Raw genomic sequence first — 26,885 nt, forward strand, 5'->3', positions numbered from 1 at the left:
GTAATAACTTGGTGATTACTGCTAAACATCCTCACTGGCCCCAAGAAACTAATGTTATGTTTGTGCATGTTAAATTTCTCCATTATAATTTAAAAATTCTGATGCAGATTGATACCAACAGAGATCCATAGGCTTTTGTGGGCAAATTTCTTTCAGGTCAGTGGTGAGTGCCTTGGCTTTGCCACTGATCACAAAATCCAGCCCAAAACTCATTGAAAGTTGCTGCCCACTTTGAGGAGTGGCATTATCATAACTAACAAACACCAGCAACAGGGGCTTAGACCAGGGGAAGCAGATAGCAACAGACTAAAGGTATTAGAAATATATGTGTATGAGCAGAACAGTACCAGACAAAATGCTGAGCAGGGCATATTATTAGCAAAAATAGAGGTCATGAGTGCCTTGCGTTTGGTGAACAATTAGTTAAAAGTGGGATCAGAAGGATGCTCGATATGGTAATAGGCCTTGTGTGAGGCAGCGAATCGAATGCTTTTTGATATTGCAAATTGATTAAGTATAAGTCAGAGGTTGCCTAAAACTGAAATAAAAACAGAAAACACAGGAAAATCTCGTCAGGTCTGACAGCACCTGGGGAGAGAGAGACAGAGTTAACGTTTTGACTCTGTATTTCAGAGCTAAAGGGAAGTAGAAATGTGATGGATTTTACAGTGTTTAAGATGGGTGGAGCAGGTGAAGCAGGATAGAAGGTCAGGGATGGGTGGGGGCTGAGGAGAGATTGACAAGGATATCATGGAGACGGGACAAGCCGAGTGTTAATGGTCCAGGTAAGGACTAAAGGTGGTGCTAATAGCGGCAGAATGTGTTAATAGCAGGATAAGGGTCAGCGGTTTGTGTCTGAAGCTGCCTTGGCCTGAATTAACTCATAAACACAGAGCAGGTTGGAAATGCTCATCAGGTCCTGGCAGTTCCTGGGAAATGGACAGAAACATGGGGAGAGGGACAATGGGAGAAGCTGCCTGGCCCCGCCCCCAGCGTGGCCACGCCCCCCGTCCATGGCCCCGCCCCCGTGCCCCCGCCCCTGTTCATGGCCGCGCCCCCAGCGTGGTCCCGCCCCCGCGTGGCCCCGCCCCCATGGCCCCGCCCCTGCCCTCGGTTTGGGGGCCTCCACTGGTCACGTGTGGTACCTTCTGGAAGTCTCCCCCGGAGCAGCGAGTCCCGGGCGGCGGTTCCGGTCCGGCGGTTCCTCAGGTAAAGGCGGGTCCGGCGGTTGGTGCCTCATTTCCCGGCTGTGCTGATGGAGCCCGGGGAACAATCACAAGGCCCGGCCTTGGAGCCTGGGGCTGTCCCGGGACCCAGACCGGCCTGTGGATCACTGGTTCCCAACTAAACCCGGGGCTGGGCCTGAGCCCGGACCCCCCCCCCCCCCCCCGCGGGGGAGCCGCTCACCGGGCAGAGGCTCCTTCCCTCCGCCGCCGCTTCCCGATCCGGAACCCGGCAAGACGACGGGTGGCAACAAACCCCCGACTCCCACCTCTCAACCGACCCCTGATCCCCGACCCCCTCACCCCCCTCACCCCCTGACCCCCCCTCACCCCCTGACCCCCCCTCACCCCCTGACCCCCCCTCACCCCCTGACCCCCCCTCACCCCCTGACCCCCCCCTCACCCCCTGACCCCCCCTCACCCCCTGACCCCCCCTCACCCCCTGACCCCCCTCACCCCCTGACCCCCCCTCACCCCCTGACCCCCCCTCACCCCCTGAACCCCCCTCACCCCCTGACCCCCTCTCACCCCCTGACCCCCCCTCACCCCCTGACCCCCCCTCACCCCCTGACCCCCCCTCACCCCCTGACCCCCCCTCACCCCCCCTCACCCCCTGACCCCCCCTCACCCCCTGACCCCCCCTCACCCCCTCACCCCCTGACCCCCCTCACCCCCTGACCCCCCTCACCCCCTGACCCCCCTCACCCCCTGACCCCCCTCACCCCCTGACCCCCCTCACCCCCTGACCCCCCTCACCCCCTGACCCCCCCTCACCCCCTGACCCCCCCTCACCCCCTCACCCCCTGACCCCCCTCACCCCCTGAACCCCCCTCACCCCCTGACCCCCCCTCACCCCCTGACCCCCCCTCACCCCCTCACCCCCTGACCCCCCTCACCCCCTGACCCCCCTCACCCCCTGACCCCCCTCACCCCCTGACCCCCCTCACCCCCTGACCCCCCTCACCCCCTGACCCCCCTCACCCCCTGACCCCCCTCACCCTCTCACCCCCCTCACCCCCTCACCCCCCCTCTCAACCACCCCCTGACCCCCCTCACCCCCTGACCACCCCCCTCACCCCCTGACCACCCCCCTCACCCCCTGACCACCCCCTGACCACCCCCCTCACCCCCTGACCACCCCCCTCACCCCCTGACCACCCTCACCCCCTGACCCCCCTCACCCCCTGACCCCCCTCTCAACCGACCCCCCCCCACCCCCGACCCCCCCCTCACCCCCGACCCCCCCTCACCCCCGACCCCCCCCTCACCCCCGACCCCCCCCTCACCCCCGACCCCCCCCTCACCCCCGACCCCCCCCTCACCCCCGACCCCCCCCTCACCCCCGACCCCCCCCTCACCCCCGACCCCCCCTCACCCCCTGACCCCCCTCACCCCCTGACCCCCCTCACCCCCGAGACCCCCCCTCACCCCCGAGACCCCCCCTCACCCCCGAGACCCCCCTCACCCCCGAGACCCCCCTCACCCCCGAGACCCCCCTCTCACCCCCGACCCCCCCTCTCACCCCCGACCCATTGGTATGAGAGGTAAATTGGCTGAGGTTGATTGGGAGAATACATTGAAAAATATGATGGCAATGAATAGCCTTTAAAGATAGTTTACAGCAATTAAACATTACCTCAAAGCACAAAAACCCAAAAAGAAAAGTCAGCCAACCGTGGCTCACAAAGGAAGTTAAGGATTGTATAAGATTAAAAGAAAAGGCCTATAAAGCTGCCAGAAATAGTGATAAACCTGAGGATTGGGAGGATTTTAGAAAACAGCGAAGGACCAAGAAACTGTAAAGAAAGGGAGAATAGAATATGAATGTAAACTAGCAAAAAACATAAAAACAGACTGTAAAAGCCCCTATGGGTACATAAAAAGGAAATGTTTGGCTAAAGACAAATGTGGGTCCATTACAGGCAGAGTCAGGAGAATTTATAATGGGGAATAGAGAAATGGCAAAGAAGCTCAATGATTATTTTGTCTGTTCACTGAGGAAGATACAAAGGGACTAGGGAGAATGAAGAGTTGAAGCAAATTATTAATAATAAGAACATTGTATTGGAGAAATAAATGGGACTGAATGTTGATAAGTCCCCAGTACTTGATATTCTACATCCCCGAATGTTGAAAGAGGTAGCTATGGAGATAGTGGATACATTAGTGATCATCTTTCAAAATTCTATAGATTCTGGAATGGTTCCTGCAGATTGGAAGGTAGCAAATGTCACTCTGCTATTTAAGAAGGGAGGGAGAGAGAAAACAGAGACCTGTTAGCCTGACATCAGTAGCAGGGAAAATGCTAGAATCTATTATAAAGGATGTGATAAATGGACACTCAGATAATAATGATCTGATTGGGCATGGTCAACATGGATTTATGAATGGGAAATCATGTTTGTCAAACCTGTTGTTGCGAAAGCTCTGAAGGAGGGTCATACAGACTTGAAACGTTAACTCTGTTTCTCTCTCCACAGATGCTGCCAGACCTGCTGAGTTTTTCCAGCATTTTCTGTTTTTCTTTCAGATTTTCAGCATTTGCAGTATTTTGCTTTTTACTGTTGTTGAGGATGTCACTAACAGAATTGACATAGTACACTTGAATTTTCAGAAGGCTTTTGATAAAGTCCCCCACAGGAGATTAGTTAGCAGAATTAAAGCACATGGGGTAGGAGGTAATATACTGGCATGGACTAAGCATCGGTTAAAGGGCAGAAAGCAGAGTAGGAATAAACAGGTCATTCTCACATTGACAGGCTGTGGCTAGTGGGGTATCACAAGGATCAGTACTTGGGCCCCAGCTTTTCGCAATATATATTCAATGATTTGGATCTGGGAACCAAATGTAATATTTCCCAAGTTTACAGATGACACAAAGCGAGGTGGGAATGTGTGTTGTGAGGAAGATGCAAAGCAGCTTCAAGGGGATTTGGACAGACTTAGTGAGAGGACAAGGACATGGCAGATAGAATATAATGTGGAAAAATGTGAGGTTATCCACTTTGGTAGGAGGAACAGATGTGCAGAGTATTTCTTAAATGGTAAGTGATTAGAAAGTGTAGATGTCCAAAGGGACCTGGGTGTCCTTGTCCATAAGTCACTGAAAGCTAACGTGCAGGTGCAGCAGGGAATTAGGAAGCTAATGGAATGTTAGCCTTTGTCACAAGAGGATTTGAGCACAGGAACAAAACCTTGCTTCAATTGTATCGAACTTTGGTTAGACCGCACCTGGAGTACTGTGTGCAGTTTTGGCTTCCTGACCTTAGGAAGAATATTATTGCCATAGAGGGAGTGCAACGAAGGTTCAGCAGACTTGTTCCAGGGATGGTGGGACTGTCTTATGAAGAGGGTTTGGGGAAACTGGGCCTGTACTGTCTAGAGTTTCGAAGAATGAGAGGAGATCTCATTGAAAGCTACAAAATACTTAAAGGGATAGACAGGGTCGATACAGGTAAGATATTTCCCCTGGTTGGGGAGTCTAGAACCAGGGGACACAATTTTGAAATAAGGGGGAAGCCACTTAGGACCGAGATGAGGAGAAATTTCTTTTACTCAGAGGGTTGTGAATCTTTGGAATTCTCTACCCTAGAGGGTGGTGGAAGCTCAGTTATTGAGTATGTTTAAAGCAGAGACTGACAGATTTCTAAATATTAATAACATAAAGAGAGAGGGGGATAGTGTGGGGAAAAAGGCATTGAAGTGGATGATCGGCCATGATCGTATTGAATGGTGAGCAGGCTCGATGGGCTGAATGGCCTCCTCCTGCTCTTATATACCTATGTAAGGATGAGGTAGAGTTGTGAATGTGATGTATGCACTGGCTGCATTGATGCAGCACTGCATCCAGATCCTCTGGGCTTAAATCCTGGCATTGATCACCATGGGTTACTTGCCGCCTTCCTTCCTCCTGTCCCTATGTAAGGATGAGCTAGAGTTATGAATGTGGCCCCGTTGATGATGTATGTACTGGCCCCTGGTCTCCTATCGAATAGATGACATCCCTCTTCCCTCCATGCCCTGCACCAAGTCCTCCAGTGCAGCATTGGAAAATCTTGCATCCTGCTCTGTGCCATGTTGGGCCATTATTGAGTGTTCCCCATGTCAAAATCGCTTTTAACAAAAGCTCCAACACCTACTTCAGCCTCAATGCACCTCTCCTTTAGGTGGTGCAGAGTGTCTTTAAGTAGCGCAGGCTGCCTTTAACTGCTGCTAGTCTTTCATGATTTTGCACCCCCTGTTGATCCAAGCAGCCATCAATGGTGCACTTTGTGCTGACAGCGCACTACAATCATTTCAAATAGCAGGCAGCACAAAGTTTCAAGCTGCCTCCATCGAACACAACATGTGCAGGGTAACCCACATTGTGATTTCACCCCACCCCACCCCACCCCACCCATTTTCAGGCCCTGTCCAATTTTGCGGGCATTGAATTTTAGGTCCCTGTGGCCCTCTGGTGGTGAATAAAATAAAGGCAGTTTATGTACTGCGCTCCTACAAAAGCAAAAAGCAAACCTGAAACCAAAATCGGAAATGCTGCAAACACTTGGCGACCAGCCAGCGTGTATGGATATAGAAGCAGGGCTAACATTTGAGGGGAGGATCCTTTGTCAAAGCATTCACACATGAAACATTAACTTCCTGTTTTCTGCACAGATGCTGTCTGACCCATTACATGTTTGTTCCATGGTAAATGCATCTTGTCAGATGCTGAATGGAACAGAGCACTTGCCCGTAACCTTCAGCTCATCCAAAACTCTACTGCTAATTCGCAACAAGTCCCATTCATCCATCACCCCTGTGCTCACTGACCTACATCGGCTCCCAGTCTGGCAACACCTCGATTTTAAAATTCTGATTTCATATTTTTAAATCCCCCCCATGGCCTTGCCTCCCCCACTCTCACTTCTTCCAGCTCTACAGTCTTCAGAGATACCTGCACTCTTCCATTTCTGACATCTTGAGCATCCTTGATTTTAATCACCCCACCCACCATAGGTGGCTCTGCCTTCAGTTGCTTAAGGCCCACAGCTTGAAACTCCCTCCCTAACCTCTGCCTCTCTTTCTTTCTCTCCTCTTTTAAGGTGTCTCTTAAAAACCTACCTTTTTGATCATTTGTCCTAATATTTCCTTACATGATTTGGCGAGCGAAGTTTGTTTGATAACACTTGTGAAGTACTTGGGGACATTTTCTACATTAAAGGTGTTTTACAATTGTCACAGAACTAATACCACCAAGGAGCAGTGACACTCTGGGGAGACAGTGCTGTGTTGAGCAGGACATGTGGAGGAATGGGGTGTGGAGGGTGATGCTCCATTAATGCCCTGGCCCACATGGGCTTGTCCTGTGTGATGCTCTGTGCCCAGTGCTTCTCGCTAACCAGCTGCTGACTCTTGTCTTCGATTGGGGGCGTGGTAGTTGTATTGAATTAAGTTTTATGGGTTTTATTCAAGGAAAGTGAGCCATGTTGTTACTGTTTTAACACACTTGCTGCACACTCATATTTCTGTTCTCATACAGCTACTTGTGGTGATGCTGAAGCTGTGGCAGAGCTGTGCAGGATGAGCAGGTTGCCGAATGACCAGGACGATGCTCGAGTCAATCGCTTCAGTTCCAGTGCATCCCTCAGTAACACGCATTCCGTTAACATGTCCCAACTTGCTGCTAGATTAGAACCATACAGCGACAAAAAACCTATTTCTGATGTCAGAAGGACTTTCTGCTTATTTGTCACATTTGACCTTTTATTTGTTGGTTTGCTGTGGATAATAGAATTAAATGTAAGTATTAAACTCTTTTACTGCAGATCTCTGTGATCTAGTACGTGGGTTTGTATATATCCCTGTAGAAACTGCAAATGACTTATTTCTGATGGTATCATTTGACAAACATGCAGATTGGGTTGAGTTTATCGATACACCGAGAATGGATACGGAGCGGGGAGTGGAAACGGGGTGTGACTGGGAGAGAACAGAGAGAGGGGAGAGGCTCTGACTGAAAATGGATAGCATGTGGCTAATAATTATACTGAACCAATGAGCCTAATTGATTCCTTTTTCTGGAAATCTCGACAAGATTTTACCGTCTGTATTTAAAAATAGCATTTGATTGGAGTTTTGTGAGCCTCTCTCATGTAGTTAAGTCACTAAATTTGTGAGTTTGGCTGGTACCTCTGCTCATAGCATGGGAAAAGTTTAACAGACGAGCTGTGCCTAAAGTGTTTGCTGACTTTTCCTTGATGTTTCTTTCTTACACTTTTGCCCAGCTTTCCTCACAACTTTAAGCTCTGATTGCACCCCTGATTTCCACATCCTTTTCCTCAGGAGCAGCAACAACCTTCCATTGGTTAGATGACCAGATTTCACACACTACCCTTCAAGGAAGCTGACCACTATCTTCTGCAATAGTCAGTGAACCTTTTAGTGTGTATTTTGCCCCTCTGCTCTTACAGCCCAGTACCCTGTTTACCTGTTTTAAACTGCAGTTACAGTTGTGCAATTACAATTATGGTGTAATTGATTCATCTGCCGTACCATCTCACCTCTCAAGGAAATGGTGGCGTAATGGTAACTAGTAACCCAGAGGCCCAGGCTAATACTGTGGAAACTTGGGTTCAAATCCCATCATGGCAGCTGGTGAATTCAAATTCAATCAATTAAATTGATTAGTATAAGGATCTGAAATTCAAAGCTACTCTCAGTAATGGTGACCATGAAACTGTCATTGATTGTTGTAAAAACAAATCTGATTCATTAATGTTCTTTAGGGAAGGAAATCTTACCTGGTCTGGTTTACATGTGACTCCAGACCCACAGCAATGTGGCTGACTCTTAACTGCCCCTGTGAAATGGCCCTGGAAGCCACTCAGTTCAAGAAGGTGGCTCACCACCATCATCTTAAGAGCAATTGGAGATGGGGAACAAATGCTGATCTTGCCAGAGATACCCACATACTAGGAAACAGCGAAACAAAACTGCAGTACACTAAAACAATCCAGTAATTCTTTATATTGACCTCTGTTCTAAATCATTCTCTCTGAGATTATTGTAGATTTAACCTAAGTGCAACCCTTTAGTCGTTAACTCCTCAGACCTTCCGAAGGTCCGACGCCTTCAAAGGTCACCATCTGGAGATGCTCTTAGCCTCTGCTAGGCAGCTGCCCACTTGTACAAGACTAGCAAGACCCCAGCAGTTGAGTTCCCCTTGCTTCCACATTCAAGTAAGAACCAGTTTTCAGTGTGTCTTACTATGGTGTTGATTCTCATCCTGATAGCCACTCCTGGGCCATCACTTCTTTCACACACTCAGCCTGCAGGTGCCATACTTGAATTTACCCTAGAAAGAGCTGTCCATATATTGTACCCACTGCCCTTTCCTCTTCACCTGATGTGGTGCATTGGAGCAGTGTAGAGTAGGGGACTGGGTTTCAGGGAGACCACGTGTTGAACATGTCGGTGAAAATGTTGTCAGGACATTCCAGAGAGACATTCCTGTCCCATGATTCTCTATTTCTCTTTGTTTAAGACTCCAGGGTTTCAAAATTGATACTGATTCATTTGATGTTAAATTGAAACAAAACAATAAGTTACTGACATTCATTCCCATTCAGGCTGACTACAGCTACTTTTGAGGCCATTGAATCATTCAAATCTCTTTTGATTCCTATAATGTGATGTTTATAGAATCCGGGAATTTTACAGCATAATAGTAGTGTACACCTATACGAGCATATGAAACAGGAGCAGGAGTAGGCCATTCGGCCTGTCGAGCTCCACTGTTCAATAAGATCATGGCTGATCTGTTTGTATTACTAATTCCACATTCCCATCTACCCCGATAACCTTTGGTTCCCTTGCCTAACAAGAATCTATCTACCTCTGCCTATAAGATATTCAATGACCCCACCTCCACCACCTTCTGAGGCAGAGAATTCCAAAGTTGCACAACCCTCTGAGAGAAAAAAATTCTCCTCATCTCTGTCCTAAAAGGGCGACCCCTAATTTTAAAATAGTACCCCCTAGTTCTGGACTCATCCACAGAGAAAACATAATTTCCACATCTGCCTTGTCAATACTGTTCAGGATTTTGTATACTTCAATCAAATCACCCCTCACTCTCCTAAACTCCAGTGGAAACAAGCCCAGTCTGTCCAACCTTTCCTCATAAGACAACCCACTCATTCCAGGTATCAATCTAGTAAACCTCCTCTGAACCACCTCCAACATGTTTACATCCTTCCTTAAATAAGGAGACCAAAACTGCAGACAGATTTCAAAATATGGTCTCACCAATGCCCCCTGTATAACTGAAGCATAACATCCTTACTTTTATGTTCAATTCCTCTCGTAATGAAGGATAGCATTCCATTAGCCTTCTTCAGTACTTGTTGTACCTGCATACTAAGTTTTTGTGACTCATACACCAGAACACCTAGATCCCTCTGCACCTCAGAATTCTGCAGCCGTCCTCCATTTAAGCAATACTCTGCTTTTTTATTCTTCCTGCCAAAGTGAACAGCTTCACATTTTCCCACATGTACTCTGTCTGCCAGATTTTTGCTCACTCACTCAACCTATTTATATCTGTCTGCAACCTCCTTATGTCCTCTTCACAAAATATTTTCTTACCTATCTTCATGTCATCTGCAAATTTCGCTACCATGCCTCTGCTGACCTCATCAAAGTCATTGATATAAATTATAAAAAGTTGAGGCCCCAGCACAGACCCCTGAAGGACTCCGCCCATTACATCCTGCCAATTAAAAAATGACCCTTTTATGCATATTGTTTTCTCCCAGCCAGCCAATCTTCTATCCATGTTAATATGTTACCCTCTACACTATGAGCTTTTATTTTCCGCAGTAACCTTTAATATGGCATCTTATCGAATGCCTTCTGGAAATCCAAGTACAGTACATCTACAGGGTCCTCTTTATCCACAGCGCAAGTTACTCCTTCAAAGAGCTCCACTAAATTGGTTAAAGATGATTTCCTTTTCACAAAACCATGCTGACTTTTCCTGATTACCTTGAGTTTCTCTAAGTGCCCAGCTATAACCTTAATGATCAATTCTAGCACCTTCCCCATGACAAGACATTAAGCTAACTGGCCTATAGTTTCCAGTTAGCTGCCTCCCTCCCTTCTTGAATAGAGGGGTTATATTTACTACTTTCCAATCTGATGGAGCCTTTGCAGGATCTAGTGAATTTTGGAAAATTAACACCAGTGCATCAACTACCTCATTAGCCACCTCTTTTAAAACCCTAGGATGAAGTCCATCAGGACCTGGAGACTTGTCAGCCTGCAGCTCCAACAGTTTGCTCAGTAAGGCTTCCCTAGTGATTGTAATTTCACCAAGTTCCCCTCTCCCTTCCACCTCTTCATTTACGGCTTTTACTGGAATGTTTTTTGTATCCTCTGTAGTGAAGACAAGCAAAATATTTGTTTGTTTCATCTGCCATTTCCTTACAATCTACTATTAACTCCCCATTCCTACTCTGTAGAGGACCAACACTCACTTTACTTACTTTTCTCCTTTTTAAATAGCTTTTGCTATCCGTGTTTACATTTCCAGCTAGTTTCCTCTCAGACTGCAATTTCTTTCTGCCATTCTTTATATTCTGACCAATTGTCTGGCCTGCCACTCATCTTTGCACACAGTTATATAGCTGCCTGAAAGGGTTCTGACCATTTCCCTGCTTTTTCCCCATACTCCTTTTTAAATGTTTCTCTTTCAGAATATTACTGCACTAATACCGATTCACCTGGGGTGACGATAAACCTTTGCTACAGGTTATTTATTGTGGAATTATTGGTACCTTATTCTCTCTGTAAATCAATACTGTGGGCAGCATCAGAAATCGGACTCCAGCACTTGCACTGGCAGCAATCCCATGGCAAACCTGATAATAGAAGCAGTATATCAAGACACCACAAACTGAGCCCAAGGTCATTTTTTAGGATAACCGGTGATAATTTTTTCTTTTTCTTTCATAGGATGTGAGTGTCGCTGGCATGGCCAGCATCTGTTGCTCATCCCTAATTGCTGTTCTGATTGAGATATTTCTGCATGTTTAATAAAAAGTTGTTGTTTTGATCTGATGCCAGTTTTAAAATCTGATTAATTGCCAGCCTACATCTAGAAGTTTGATTATTTAACTCCATGTTTCAATAGCGATTGCTGACAAGGTAATTCCACTCATGTCTTTTTTTTCCCTAGGTAGATGGTGGCATAATTCATAGTTTGGAAAGTGAGGTTATTCACTATGACTTCCACAAATCTTACTTTGATATATTTGTGAGTAGATTTCCTCATTTCTTTGGAAATAGTTGTTTAATGCAGCTTTAAACTCATTGCAGTTTTTATCTAATCCTTCTTGTCCTTCCCAGTTACTGGCGCTGTTCCGATTCCTTATGCTGGTTCTAGCGTATGCTCTGTGTAGATTAAACCACTGGTGGGTGATCGCGGTGAGTGATGTGATAGCATTGTTCTTGTCCTCTGTGTTAAGATGTTGAAAATCCACATATCTGTACTCTTCTCAAACCCCATTCTCAAACCAGATGAGAGGTTTATTTTAAAGTTGTGTATATTTGAATTTCTGTGATATGGGCTATCGATGCAGGAAAAAGAAGGATTTAATGTTGTTGTTGCTGGTGGCCATGTCACAACCATAAGGGAAGTGTGCAGAATCAAGCTCCCTGCAGCCTGACGTACACTGTGCTCTAACCGCAGACTCCAAAAAGCATCTCTGCTGTATCAGGTGATTGGGCACTTTACACCCAGAGGTCTGTTAGACCTTATTTAAATAAATAATCTGGTGTTTGGAAAAGTGTTTTATTTCCTTCAAATTTAGCGTCATTGCCCCCCACACTCCAGGGCGGTGCGGACAGGGCGACGCCTGTCTGGGCTGGGCGGACAGGGCGACGCCTGTCTGGGCTGGGCGGTGCAGACAGGGCGACACCTGTCTGGGCTGGACAGTGCGGACTGGACGATGCCTGTCTGGGCTGGGCGGTGCGGATGGGACGACGCCTGTCTGGGCTGGGCGGTGCAGACAGGGCGACACCTGTCTGGGCTGGGCGGTGCAGACAGGGCGACACCTGTCTGGGCTGGGCTGGGCGGTGCAGACAGGGCGACACCTGTCTGGGCTGGACAGTGCGGACAGGGCGACGCCTGTCTGGGCTGGGCGGTGCAGACAGGGCGACACCTGTCTGGGCTGGACAGTGCGGACGGGACGATGCCTGTCTGAGCTGGGCGGTGCGGACGGGACGATGCCTGTCTGGGCTGGGCTGGACGGACAGGGCGGTGCCTGTCTGGGCTGGGCTGGACGGACAGGGCGATGCCTGTCTGGGCTGGGCTGGACGGACAGGGCGACGCCTGTCTGGGCTGGGCTGGGCGGACAGGGCGACGCCTGCCTGGGCTGGGCTGGGCTGGGCGGACAGGGCGACACCTGTCTGGGCTGGGCTGGGCGGACAGGGCGACGCCTGTCTGGGCTGGGCTGGGCGGACAGGGCGACGCCTGTCTGGGCTGGGCTGGGCGGACAGGGCGCCGCCTGTCTGGGCTGGGCTGGGCGGACAGGGCGCCGCCTGTCTGGGCTGGGCTGGGCGGACAGGGCGACGCCTGTCTGGGCTGGGCTGGGCGGACAGGACGACGCCTGTCTGGGCTGGGCTGGGCGGACAGGGCGACGCCTGTCTGGGCTGGGCTGGGCGGACAGGGCGACGCCTGTCTGGGCTGGGCTGGGCGGACAGGGCGACGCCTGTCTGGGCTGGGCGGTGCGGACAGGGCGACGCCTGTCTGGGCTGGGCTGGGCGGACAGGGCGACGCCTGTCTGGGCTGGGCGGTGCGGACAGGGCGACGCCTGTCTGGGCTGGGCGGTGCGGACAGGGCGACGCCTGTCTGGGCTGGGCGGACAGGGCGACACCTGTCTGGGCTGGGCTGGGCGGACAGGGCGACGCCTGTCTGGGCTGGGCTGGGCGGACAGGGCGACACCTGTCTGGGCTGGGCTTCTACTGAAAAAGTGCTCCTGATACAACGAACAATTTGGATAAAGTGTCATAGTTTTCGTAAGTGGTCACAGCCCCCACACTTAATTAGGTTTGATTAATCCACCCTCAACACAAAGTGATGAATTATTCAATCTTTCTCCTGTGATTGTAAATATTTGTTCTCTTCACTATTCCAGATTACAACAGCTGTCACCAGTGCCTTTCTAATTGTAAAAGTCATTGTTTCCAAGGTAGGTACTTACTAAACTCTGAATAAAAGATCTTTCCAAAATTGAGATGAGTGTGCCTGGCCTTGATGTTAAGGCATCATTTAATCAAGTATGCATCAAACTGAATCAATGGGAATCAGGGGGAAAACTCTCCGCTGGTTGGGGTCATACCCAGCACAAAGGAAGATGGTTGTGGTTGTTGGAGGTCAATCATCTCAGCTACAGGACATCACTGCAGGAGTTCCTCAGGGTAGTGTCCTCGGCTCAACCATCTTCAGCTGCTTCAACAATGACCTTCCTTCCATCATAAGGTCAGAAGTGGGGATGTTCGCTGATGATTGCACAATGTTCACAACATTCACGACTCCTCAGGTACTGAAGCAGTCCATGCCCAAATGCAGCAAGATCTGGACAATAGCCAGGCATGCACTGATAAGTAGCAAGTTACATTCGCCACACAAGTGTCAGGCAATGATCATCTCCAACAAGAGAGAATCTGACTGCCTCCTGTTGACGTTCAATGGTATTACCATCGTTGAATCCCCCATTATTACCATTCTGGGGGTTACCATTGACCAGAAACTGAACTGGACGAGCCATATAAATACTGTGGCTACAAGCGCAGGTCAGAGGTTGGGAATTCTGAGGCGAGTGACTCACCTTCTGACTCCCCAAAGCCTGTCCACCATTTACAAGGCACAAGTCAGGAATGTGATGGAATATTCTCCACTTGCCGGATGAGTGCAGCTCCAACAACACTCAAAAAGCTCACACCAACCAGGACAAAGCAGCCCACTGTCCACACCCCATACATCACCTTAAACATTCACTCTCTCCATCACCGATGCACAGTAGCAACAGTGTGTACCATCTACAAGATGCACTGCAGCAACTCACCAAGGCTCCTTAGATAGCACCTTCCAAACCCGTGACCTTTATCACCTAGAAGGACAAGGGCAGCAGATGCATGGGAACACCACCACCTGCAAATTCCTCTCCGATCCACATGCCATCCTGACTGTCGCTGGGTCAAAATCCTGGAACTCCCTCCCTAACAGCACTGTGGTTGTACCAACACCACATGGACTGCAGCGGCTCAAGAAGGCAGCTCACCCTCAGCAGAGAGTGCGAGAGGAGGACCTGGGACAAGCAGTCAGCAGCACCTAGAGGAGAGTGCAAGAGGAGGATCTAGCATCTAATCTATACTCAAGTAGGAGTAAGAGTAAAATAAAAGCGAAGGTCCATATTCTATTTAGTTAAGAGATGTCAGGGGAGCTCAGTCCCGTGATTTGCACATGCTTCGCTATGTGGGAAATCCTAGACGCTCCTGGAGCTCTGGATGACCATGTGTGCAAGAGGTGTCTCTGACTGGAGCAAGTCGAGCTCTGGGTTTTGGAGCTTGAGCAGCAGCTGGGGGCAATACGGTGCATTCATGAGGCTGAGAGGGTCGTGGACAGCATGTTTCAGGATGTGGTCATCCCGCAGCTTAAGGAACTGCAAGCAGAGAGGGAATGGGTGACCACCAGACAGAAGAAGGGGACCAGGCAGGTCACGAGGGAATCCCCTGAGCGCATCTCGCTCACAAACCATTTTTCAGCCATGGAAAACCATGAGAGTGATGGTTCCTCTGTGAAGGCCAACCAGAGCCAAGGCCATGGCACTGTGGGTGGTCCAGCTGCTCAGGAAGGGGAGGAAGAAGTGTGGAAGGGTAACAGTGGTAGGGGATTTGTTAGTGAGGTGTGCAGATAGGCACTTCTGTGGCCGTAGATGTGATTGCAGGATGGTATGTTGCCTCCCGGCTGCCAGGGTCAAGGACATTATGGAACGGCTGCAGGACATTCTGAAGTGGGAGGGTGAACATCCAGAGGTCGTGGTCCATGTTGGGGCCAATGACATAGGAAGAAAGAGAAATGAGGTCCTGCAAGCAGACTTTAGGAAGTTAGGGAGGAAATTGAAAAGCAGGACTTCAAAGGTAGTAATCTCCGGATAACTCCCGGTGCCATGCAGTAGTGAGTATAGGAACAGATGAATGCGTGGCTGGAGAGCTGGTGCAGGAGGGAGAGCTTTAGATTCCTGGGGCATTGGGACCATTTCTAGGGAAAGTAGGATCTGTGCAAGTCGGACAGGTTACATCTGAACAGGAACAGGACCAACATCCTCGCGGGGAGGTTTGCTAATGCTGCTGGGGTGGATTTAAACTAAATGGCAGGGGGGTGGGATCCTGAAAAGTAGTTCAGAGGGAGAGAAGCTGAGATGGAATTAGAAGTTAAAACACTAGTAAGTGAGTGTGGAAAGCAGAGGAAACATAGGCTAGATAAGAAAGAAGTGAGTTTAGCAAGGCTGACTGGAACATATTTTAATGCAAGGAGCCTGAGGAAGACGACAGATGAGCTGAGGGCACAGATAGGCATGTGGGAGTATGTTATCATAGCTATGACCGAGACCTGGCTAAAAGAGCAGGATTGGCAGCTCAACATTCCTGGTTATAGGGTATTCAGGTGAGATAGAGAGAGGGTTAGAAGAGGGGGGGGTTACAATATTGATCATGAAATCAATTATATCAGTGAGGAGGGATGATAACTTGGAAGAATCATCCAATGAGGCCATATGGGTAGAAGTAAAAAAAACACAAAAGGGGCAAACACGCTGTTGGGTGTGTACTATAGGCCCCCAAACAGTCAGGGAGAGACAGAGGATCAAATATGTAATCAAATTTCAGAGAAGTATAAGAATAATAGGGCACTAATAATGGGGGATTTTAACTACCCAAATATTAACTGGGATTGTTTTAGTGTGCAAGGTAAGGAAGGAGCAAAATTCTTAAGTTGCATCCAGGAGAATTTTTTTAGACATATATAGAAAGCCCAACAAGGGAGGGGGCAATACTGGACCTAATATTCGGAAAGGAGCCTGGGCAGGTGGAAGGCATATCAGTAGGGGAGCATTTTGGAGATAGTGACCATAACTCAGTTAGACTTAGGATAATTATGGAAAAGGATAAGGTTGGGCCGGGAATAAAAGTTCTAAACTGGGGAAAGGCTAATTTTACTAAGCTACGATGCGATTTGGCCCAAGTGGATTGGGAGCAGTGACTTGCAGGTAAAACTGTGTCAGAGCAGTGTGAGGCATTCAAGGAGGAAATAGCGAGAGTACAGGGCAAATATGTTCCCATAAAGACAAAGTGGGGTGGGGGGCAGTGGCAGGGCCAAGTCCAAGTCCAGAGAATCCTAGGTGTCAAGAGACATAGAGGTTAGGATTAAGAAACAAAGAGAAGCTTATGTCAGACATCGAGGGCTCAATATGGCAGAGCCCTCGGAGGAGTATAAAAAGTGCGAAGGGGAACTTGAAAAGGAAATTAGGAAAGCTAAGCGAGTACATGAGAAAGCATTGGTGGGTGGGATAAAGGAAAACCCAAAGGGTTTTTTTTTAATATATAAAGAGCAAGCGAATAACTAGGGAAAGAGTAGGGCTAATTAGGGACCATAGAGGCAATCTGTGTGTGGAGCCGGAAGACGTGGGTACAGTCCTCAATGAATACTTTGTGTCGCTCTTCACAATGGAAAAGGACGATGCAATTATAGACATTAGGGTGGAGGACTGTGAAATATTAGAGGAAATTAACATACAGAGAGAGGAAATGCTAATGGGTTCAGCAGCCTTAAAAGTGGATAAATCTGCAGGCCCGGATGAGATGTATCCCAGGCTGTTGAGGGAGGCAAGGGAAGAGATAAAGGCCCTGGCAGTAATTTTCAAACCCTCTCTGGCCATAGGTGAGGTGCCAGAGGACTGGAGGACTGCTAATGTTGTCCCATTATTAAAAAGGGGAGGTAGGATTAGACCAGGAAATTACAGGCCCAGTCAGTCTAACCTCGGTGGTGGAGAAGTTACTAGAAAGAATTCTGAGGGACAGAATATATCTGCACTTGGAGAAACACAGATTAATCAGGGATAGTCAGCATGGATTTGTTAAACAAAGGTCGTGTTTGACAAATTTGATTGGATTTTTTGAGAGGTAACCAGGAGTGTTGATGAGGGTAATGCATTTGATGTGGTCTACATGGACTTTAGCAAGGCTTTTGAAAAGGTCCCTCACGACAGACTGGTCAAAAAAGTAAGAGCCAATGGGATTCAAGGCAAAGTGGCATGTTGGATCCAAAATTGGCTAAGAGGCAGGAAGCAGAGGGTGATAGTAGAGGGATGTTTCTGTGACTGGAAGTCTGTTTCCAGTGGGGTTCCGCAGGGCTCGGTGCTGGGGCCCTTGCTGTTTGTGGTGTACATAAATTATTTGGACTTAAATGTAGGGGATATGATCAAGGAGTTCGCGGATACGGAAATTGTTAGGGTGGTAAATAGTGAGGAGGATAACCGTAAACTGCAGGAGGATATCAATGGGCTGGTCAGGTGGGCAGAGCAGTGACAAATGGAATTCAACCTGGAAATGTGTGAGGTAATGCACCTGGGGAGAGCTAACAAGGCAAGGGGTTACACTATGAATGGTAGGACCATGGAAAGTGCTGAAGATCAGAGGGACATTGGTGTGCATATCCACAGATCCCTGAAGGTAGCAGGGCAGGTAGATAAGGTTTTTAAGAAGGCATGTGGGATACTTGCATTTATTAGCCAAGGCATAGAATACAAGAGCAGGGAGGTTATGCTGGAACTGTATAAAACACTGGTTAGGCCACAACTGGAGTACTTCTTGGAGTTCTGGTCACCGCTTTATAGGAAGGATGTGATTGCACTGGAGAGGGTGCAGAGGAGGTTTACCAGGATGCTGCCTGGGCTGAGTTATGAGGAAAGATTGGATAGGCTAGGGTTGTTTTCCTTGGAGCAACGAAGGTTGAGAGGGGATCTGATAGAGGTGTGTGAGATTATATGGGGCATTGATAGGATGGATAGGAAAGCATGTTTTCCATTAGTAGAGGGGTCAATAACCAGGGGGCATAGATTTAAGGTAAGAGGTAGAAGGCTAAGAGGGGAGTTGAGGAGAAATTTTTTCACCCTGAGGGTGGTGGGAGTCTGGAACTCACTGCCTGAAAGGGTGGTTGAGTCAGAAACTCTCGTAACATTTAAGAAGTATTTAGATATTCACTTGCATTGCCATAGCCTCCAGGGCTATGGGCCAAGCACTGTAAGGATTAGTGTAGTCAGATCTTTGTTGACCGGTGCGGACATGATGGGCCGAATGGCCTCCTCCTGTACTGTAGACACCTGAGTCATCACCATCTAAAGAGCAATTAAGGATGGGCAATAAATGCTGGTCTAGCCAGTGAACCACATCCTGGAAAGAAAGTTTTTAAAAATTACTGAGATTGTCTCCCATCACTCTCTTCCTTTAATTTGTTAAACGGATCTTGTTTTCCTTTAGCTTCTGGTCCAAGGTACAGCCTTTGCCTATTTACTGCCAATCATCTCTTTCATACTGGCCTGGATCGAGACCTGGTTCCTGGATTTTAAGGTGTTGCCACAAGAGGCAAAGGATGAAAACAGTAAGTCCAGTTACTGTTCCTTTGTACTCTCTATCCCCTCGTTCTGATGTCAGATTAATTTGCAGACCGAGCAGGTGAAATAGTTGGTGCAGATAAAGGGTGATTTATGACACTGAATTTTAGTCTTTTTCAATGAAGTCAATCTAACCCCTTGTTTTATTCACAAGCTTTTCCCTGTCCATTCTACTCTTGCTGTAACACTTCTTTAAAGTTATAGAGTTATAGAGGTCCACAGCACAGAAAAAAGCCCTTCGGCCAAACGAGTCTGCGCCGGTCAAACAAGTACCTAACTATTCTAATCCCATTTTCCAGCACTAGGTCCATAGTCTTGTATGCCATGGCATCGCAAGTGCACATCCAAATACTTCTTAAATGTTATGAGGGTTTCTGCCTCTACCACCCTTTCAGGCAGTGAGTTCCAGATTCCCAACACCCTCTGGGTGAAAAAATTATTCCTCACATCACCTCTAAAACTCCTGCCCCTTACCTTAAATCTTTTCCCCCTGGTTATTCATCCCTCCACCAAGGTGAAAAGTTCCTTTCTGTCTACCCTATCTATGCCCCTGATAATTTTATACACCTCAATCATGCCCTCCCTCAATCTCCTCTGCTCCAGGGAAAATAACCCAGTCTGTCCAATCTCTCCTCATAACTAAAACTCTCCAGCCCAGGCAACATCCTGGTAAATCTCCTCTGCTCTCTCTCTAGTGCAATCAAATCCTTCCTATAATGCAGATAACAGAACTGCATGCAATACTCTAGCTGTGGCCGAACCAGTGTTTTATACAATTCCAGGATAACCTCCCTGCTCTTATATTCTATGCCTCGGCTAATAAAGGCAAGTGCCCCATATGACGCCTTAACCACCTAATCTACCTGTCCTGCTACCTTAAGGGACCGGTGGATATGCACACCAAGGTCCCTCTGACCCTTGATACTTCCCAGGGTCCTACCATTCATCGTGTATTCCCGTGCCTTGTCCTGCCCAAGTGCATCACCTCACATTTATCCGGATTAAATCCCATTTGCCACTGACCAGCCCGTCTATATCCTCCTGTAATCTAAGGCTATCCTCCTCACTATTTACCACCCCACCAATTTTCATGTCATCCGCGAACTGACAGATCAACCCTCCTACATTCAAGTCTGAATCGTTTATATACACCACAAACAGCAAGGGGCCCAACACCCATCCCTGTGGAACCCCACTGGACACAGGCATCCAGTCACAAAAACACCCCTCAATCATCACCCTCTGCTTCCTGCCACTCAGCCAATTCTGGATCCAATTTACCAAATTGCCTTGGACCCCATGGGCTTTTACCTTCGTTATCAGTCTCCCATGCGGGACCTTATCAAAAGCCTTGCTGAAGTCCAAGTAGACTACGTTAAATGCATTGCCCTCATCTACACACCTGGTCACCTCTTCGAAAAATTCAATCAAATTGGTCAGATATGACCTCCCCTCAACAAAAGCACGCTGACTGTGCTTGATTAATCCCTGCCTCTCCAAGTGTAGATTAATTCTGTCCCTCAGAATTGCTTCCAATAGTTTCCCCACCACTGAGGTTAGGCTGACTGGCCTGTAGTTCCCTGGTTTATCCCTTCCTCCCTTCTTGAATAACGGTACCACATTGGCTGTCCTCCAGTCCTCTGGCACCTCTCCTGTGGCCAGAGAGGTATTGAAAATTATTGCCAGCACCCCTGCTACATCCTCCCTTGCCTCACTCAACAGCCTGGGGTACATTTCATCTGGGCCTGGAGATTTATTTACTTTTAAGCCTGCCAGTCCACTTAGAACCCCCTCCCTTTCTATGCTAATTTCTTTAATTATATCACAGTCCTTCTGCCTGATCTCCATACCCACGTCATCCCTCTCACTCATGAACACTGACACAAAGTATTCATTTAGAACCCTACCTATATATTCCGGCTCCACACTCAAATTACCACTATGGTCCTTAATGGGCCCTACTCTTTCCCTAGTTATCCTCTTACTCTTAATGTACTTGTAAAATAACTTTGGATTTTCCTTTATTTTACCCGCCAATGTTTTTTCATGCCCCCTTTTTGATCTCCTAATTTCCTCTTTAAGTTTCCCCCTACACATTCTATACTCCTCTAGGGCTTCTGCTGTTTTGAGCCCTCGGTATCTGCCATAAGCCTCCCTTTTCCTCTTTATCCAATCCTGTATATCCCACGACATCCAGGGTTCCCTGGATTTGTTGGTCCCACCCTTTATCTTTACTGGAATATGTTGGCCCTGTACTCTCCCTACTTCCTTCTTGAATGAGCCCCACTACTCTGACGCAGATTTACCTAAAAGTAGCTGTTCCCAGTCCACTCTGGCCAAATCACATCTGATCTTAATAAAATCGACCTTCCCCCAATTTATACCTCTGATTTCTGGCCCATCCTTGTCCTTTTCCATAACAACCTTGAATCTAACGGCGTTATGATCACTATCTGCAAAATGCTCCCCCACTGATACCTCTACCACTTGCCCGGCTTCATTCCCTAAAATTAGTAAATAGGCCGGTTTTCAAATTTGGAATGTGTGATACTGCCAAGTCAGTAGTTACAACTTGTAACTTGTTGCTTTGGGGATATAAATTATAATAAATCCCACGTACATTTTGTTCTGCCGGTGCCTGTAATACACGTATTATTCTTTCTGTTCTAGGAGTCTTTACAGTAGCAGAACATGCACCTCTCATCATTCCTGGCCCCCTCTCTGATGGCCAGTTTTATTCTCCTCCTGAATCTGTTGTTGGTGAGTATTGTAAGTGTGTAATGGAGATTGTAGGGCAGATTTGATGCTTTTGGCACATGGTGCCAACACTCATCACATCTGTTTATGGAATAATAAGCTATTAATTTCCCACAAACATGTGTTCATCCATGTGAAATGTGCAAAGCACATTAAGAATATTAAAGGTCTGATTAATTCCTACCTAAATATCCCATTGATATTTTGGAACCAAATCTCCATTAATTGGCCATTCACCAAGTTTCTGCATAGAGCAAGACATCTGTGAGATGGTGAAGACCAGCAGTTGCCCAGGACACTTTGCAGAGACTGAGTAGGCATGTTCTCCTACTCTTCCCAAGCACTCACCTCATTACCAGTGATCTTTGCATTTTTGCAGTTTTGAAATAAATCACTCTCCAGAATTGGCACTCCCACCATATCCATCCTCTTCACTGTACAGTTTTTCCCCTCAAACTGACTCTGTGACTGTAACCCTTGCTGTTGTTTGTTGAACGAATGTGAGCATCTCTGAATTTAGTGCCTGCTGCAGTGCATTCCCTCCCTAAACACCTGTTTTAAACTGACAACCTAATCCTGGCCTTGCTCTTGGTGTGAGCCACTGAACCTCACCATTTTCTGGAACCTGCCTGTTCCCATAGTCTTCATCACTGACATACTCAATTGTGACCACTTCATTTTAGCCCTCTGCACCTGTAGCCCCCTAACCACCTCCCATCTCCTGCACCTACATTGGTGGAAGAAAGTTCCTCCCCTGAAATCACTGAAGATAACTGCTTCTTCCCTGCACCATCAATCAAACCTTTAATCCCTGCCTCCCTGGCCTCCAGAAAATCTGTGGAATTTATGGATTTCTTTTTTCCAAGATGCAGACCATCCTTTCTCCTGCTTCTGCTGCTTACCCCATTTCCCTCTTCCCACCTCTCTCTCCTCCTCAACCCAACTCTTTCACCAAGCATTTTGGCCACTCACCCAACATCTCTCTCCATTTTGTCTGACATGTCTCTGTACAGTAACCCTGTGATTTTGTTTATGTTAAAGATATAATATAAATACACGTTGGTTTAACTGTTTTCCTACATAAATCATTGTGATATTCCTAACTTGTTTTGAAATGGAATGGGGACCAGTCCTTCAGTTTGAACAGTTGAGCTTCGCTGGTGCTGTGTGTGTTTCTCTTCACTGCTGTAAGTGTCATCACTCTCTGGCTGTGAGCTGAAAGCCACACACTAACTGGAAGGACAGTTCTCTATTGAACAGAAGGAAAGGCCTCCTAATATTACAAATGAATTTGCACAAAAGTCCAACTGCCTTGTTCCAAGTCTTTGGTTATCATGCTCTCATGTGAATTGAATCAGTAAGATGTTTAAAAATAAGTTTGTGAGAAAAACCCTTCATAAAGGTTTTGTCACTTTTTTTTACAAACACACAACGCTGTTTGGTTTCAATTTGATTTATATTGTTCCACACATACATTGCAGCAAAAGTCAGCTACAGCCTCTTTAGTGGTTCTTATTCCTGGGTAATAAATGTTTGTTAAATAGTTTTTGGAGACTATTGCTTTGCTCAGAATATACTTTCTTGTGCCATAATATGTGGTTCTAAAATTAGGTTTAATCTTGTGTCATAAGCAATTACTGAACTTTGTTAACCTTTGCTGTGGTATGTCAATTATAGCCTAAACTTCTGCATTTTGTTCAGCCTTTTTAAGCGTAAATTCAATTCGAGCCAGTATAGAAGAGGCCAAGTTGATGCTGATTCCCAGAATTACATTTGCTGAAGTGCAGAGCAGATGTTTACTGGTGACTGCCCTCCAGTTGTAACCATGCTGATATGGACTGTAAAGGACAGTGAAGCTGGAGTGAGTGTTGATGTGGTTTGGTTTTTGGAAATAGTTCAATTTCCTCCCTCAGTTAGACTGGTGGTGTTAGGGTGCATACGTTAGTGTTAGGATGTGTAAGTTAATAGGGTGATGGCCCATAAGTTCCCCATCTGTGGGCTGTGTCTGTTCCAGCTATCAGCTCATTGAGCAGTGTGCAATATGACAGGAGCCCCATCTCTCCACCACATCCTCTCCTCTTCAGTTATTTTTGTACAGAGATGGGTTAAAACTTATATTGGTTCCTTGAGAGACTGATTCTCTGCTACAGGAGCCTGTTTCCCGAATATCTCCAGAGCCATGATCTTAAACCACAGCGAGTATTTCCTGTATCGTGCGATTCTCGGCTGTGCTGTCTGTGTTAAGTTGATGCAGGTGTTGGCTGTAAAGGAGTTTAACTGTTTTCAGCCACAAAACAACCACTTCTCTGATCTTGGGCTCTCTCCTTCAGAAATAACAAAACTTTCGATTTTTTTCTCTCCAAGAGAAAACATTTTTTAATGACACAGGCTGGTTCTAATTGAAGGGACTGCTCAGTTTGGCATTAAAAACAATCCACTTGGTAAATATTTGAATGTTTAATTTCTGTCTGCTGTGAAATGAAATAGGTTAAACTTTAAAAGCCCTTGCCCCACCACCCCTCCACCCTTTGCTGTGGAGTACAGTAAGGCTACAGTTAGAGCACTGCATACAGTTCTGAGCTCCACATTATAGGGAAGATGTTGAAGTGATGGATGGTGTGGAATGCAGCACAGGTTCTTTGGACTGCTGCATACTGCAGGGAGTTACAAATTCGACAGAAGACCTAAATTGGGCCTGTTTTTGTTGAACAGAGGTTGATGGAAGTAGAATCATAGAATGATGCAGCACAGAAGGAGGCCATTTGGCCCATCATGCTTGTGCCATCTCCCTGAAAGAGCTATCCAATCAGTAACCCCCCCACCCTTTTCCTATCGACCTGCAAATGTTTATTTTTCAAATATTTGTCTAATTCCCTTTTGAGTGTGACTATTAAATCTGCTTCCACCACACTCTCAGGAAGTACATTGCAGGTCACAACAACTCAGGGTTTCAATAAAAAGTTTCCTCATGCTGCCTTAAGCCTGTGTGCTCTGGTTCCTGTCCATTTTGCTGCTGGAAACAGATTCTCCTGATTTACTCTATCTCAATCGTTCACGGTTTTAAACACCTCTCTTCAATCTCCCCAGTTCCCCAAGGTGAACAACTTCATCTTCTCTAGTTTGTCTATATAACTGAATCCGTCATCGGTAGTGCCATTCTGGTAAGCCTCCTCTGCACCCTTCTTAAGGCGTGACATCCTTCCTAAAGTGTGGCCCCCAGAATTGCCCATATTACACTAGCTGGGGCCTTACTAGTGTTTTAAGCCAAGGATCCTGTGTGCCTTTTAACAATCTTTACAACTTGCCCTGCCACCTTCAAAACTTATGTATACGCCCTCCCCGCAACCCCTCTATTTCTACACCCCCTCTAAAATTGTACCATTTAGATTATATTACCTCTGCTCATTCAACCTACCCAAATGTAGCACTGCACACTTCTGTTAAATTTCATCTGTCATGCATCTGCCCATTTCAATAGTCTGAATCCTGAAATCTGTTGCTACTTTCCTCCTTGTTTACTACATTTCCAAGTTTCATGTCATCTGCATACTTTGAAATTATGATCTATAAAACCAATTCCAGGTCATTAATATATATCAAAAAGAGCAAAGGTCCTCATACTGACTCCTGGGGGACTTGTATGTATGCTTCTCTCCAACTGAAAAACCACCATTAACACTGCTTTCTGTCTCTTGGTCAATTTTGTATCCATGCTGCCGCTGCCCCTTTAACCCCACGGGCATCAATTTTTCTAACAAGTCCATTTTGTGGTCCTTTGTCAAATACCTTTTGACAGTCCGCACACAGCATCACCTTCAACTCTCTATGTAATTCAAAGAACTCAGTGAAGTTAGTCAAACGCGATTTGCTGTTAACAAGTCCATTTCATTTAATTTCATTCATTAGCCCACGTTTTCCCAATGGCAATTCATTTTGTCTCACGCTGTTGTCTCTAAAATTTCCCTACCACCGATGTTGGGTTGTCTGTCCTGTAGGTACTGGGGTTTATCTGTCCCTCCTTTCTTGAACAGAGGATTAGCAGCTGCAAACCTCCAGTGCTCTTTCAGCACTTCACTATTTAAGGAGATTGTGGCCAGAACCTCCACAATTTCCACCCTTACTTCCCTCAGTATTTAGGATGCATCCTCTCTGTACCAGTTAAGCACTGCTAACCTGTTAGCTTTCTCTGCTTTACTTTATGCTATCCAACATTGCTACCACCTTCTCCTTTACTGCTACGTTGACAGCATCCTCTTCTTTAGTGAAGACTGATGCAAAGCACTCAGTACCTCAACTATACCTGCTAATTCTACCAGCAGATCACCTTTTTGGTCCCTAATCAGCTCTGTCCTCTTTACTATTTATGTGTGAGAAAAAACTTCTGGGTCCCCTTATTATGTTACCGGCTAATCTATTCTCATTCTCTCTTTGTCTCTCGTTTCCTTTGTTTGGTTTTCCTCTGTACTTTTTGTATTCAGCTTGGTTCTCCACTGAATTTTAACTGACATTTCTTAAAACCCTCCTTTTTCTGTTTCATTTAAATTCTTTAAATTTGTTGCATTTCTTTAGACACCAAGGAAGCTCTAGCTTTGGATGGGAACCTGTCTACTCTTTATGCAAAAGCAAAATTCTACAGAAGCTGGAAATCTGAAATAAAAACAAAAATGCTAAGATTGAGATCATCAGTTCTGATGAAAGGTGATTTCGACCTGAAACATTGGACCGTAACCTCCGAGCTCCCCAACGTCGGATTTGGGGGGTACCCCAAAGATGCGCTGGTGAACCCCCCTCAGAACCTCAATGGTCAGGGTTTGCACGGCAATTGCCCAGAAGCGCAAACTTCCTTTGGGCAATTGCCCTGCGCTGGAAACCATCTGAAATGCAATTTAAATGGCAAACTCCAGATGATTCTGGCTGTGTTACACAAAAAGTTACTCAGGAAATGTTAGAAGAATCCAAGTCCCTTGTAACTTCTGTCTGACCATTGTAAAGACACAAACCACCTGACCACCCCCCTGCCCTCCCGACCCAATCCAATGCCCACCGCCTCCCTCGGCCCTTTGACCCCCCCTCCCCCCCAACCAGCCCCCATGGTGTCCAACAGTGCTGTAAAAAAGGGAACGTGTCCTTCTTCAACCCAACTCTGCTGGACTACAACAGTGGACTTCAGAGACAGCTGCTGTGCCTGGAT

The 26,885-nt window shown here is 47.0% G+C and overlaps 1 protein-coding gene across 4 annotated transcripts in view; it reads left to right on the forward strand.

Annotated features, from left to right (window-relative positions):
- The first annotated feature begins 1,101 nt into the window (after nucleotides 1–1,101).
- stard3nl (STARD3 N-terminal like) overlaps nucleotides 1,102–26,885 on the forward strand; it is a 35,905-nt gene continuing 10,121 nt past the window's right edge. For all 4 annotated transcript variants that reach the window (XM_078539780.1, XM_078539781.1, XM_078539783.1 and 1 more), the window contains exons 1-7: nucleotides 1,102–1,209; nucleotides 6,745–7,004; nucleotides 11,443–11,520; nucleotides 11,613–11,690; nucleotides 13,403–13,456; nucleotides 18,804–18,924; nucleotides 21,608–21,697. In XM_078539780.1, coding sequence (XP_078395906.1) covers nucleotides 6,786–7,004; nucleotides 11,443–11,520; nucleotides 11,613–11,690; nucleotides 13,403–13,456; nucleotides 18,804–18,924; nucleotides 21,608–21,697 — 640 coding nt within the window. In that variant the 5' untranslated portion in view covers nucleotides 1,102–1,209; nucleotides 6,745–6,785. The remainder of the gene's footprint in view (nucleotides 1,210–6,744; nucleotides 7,005–11,442; nucleotides 11,521–11,612; nucleotides 11,691–13,402; nucleotides 13,457–18,803; nucleotides 18,925–21,607; nucleotides 21,698–26,885) is intronic.

This window comes from Cetorhinus maximus, chromosome 4 (assembly GCF_964194155.1).
Source record: "Cetorhinus maximus chromosome 4, sCetMax3.hap1.1, whole genome shotgun sequence".
In the NCBI taxonomy this organism is placed as follows: Eukaryota; Metazoa; Chordata; class Chondrichthyes; order Lamniformes; family Cetorhinidae; genus Cetorhinus; species Cetorhinus maximus.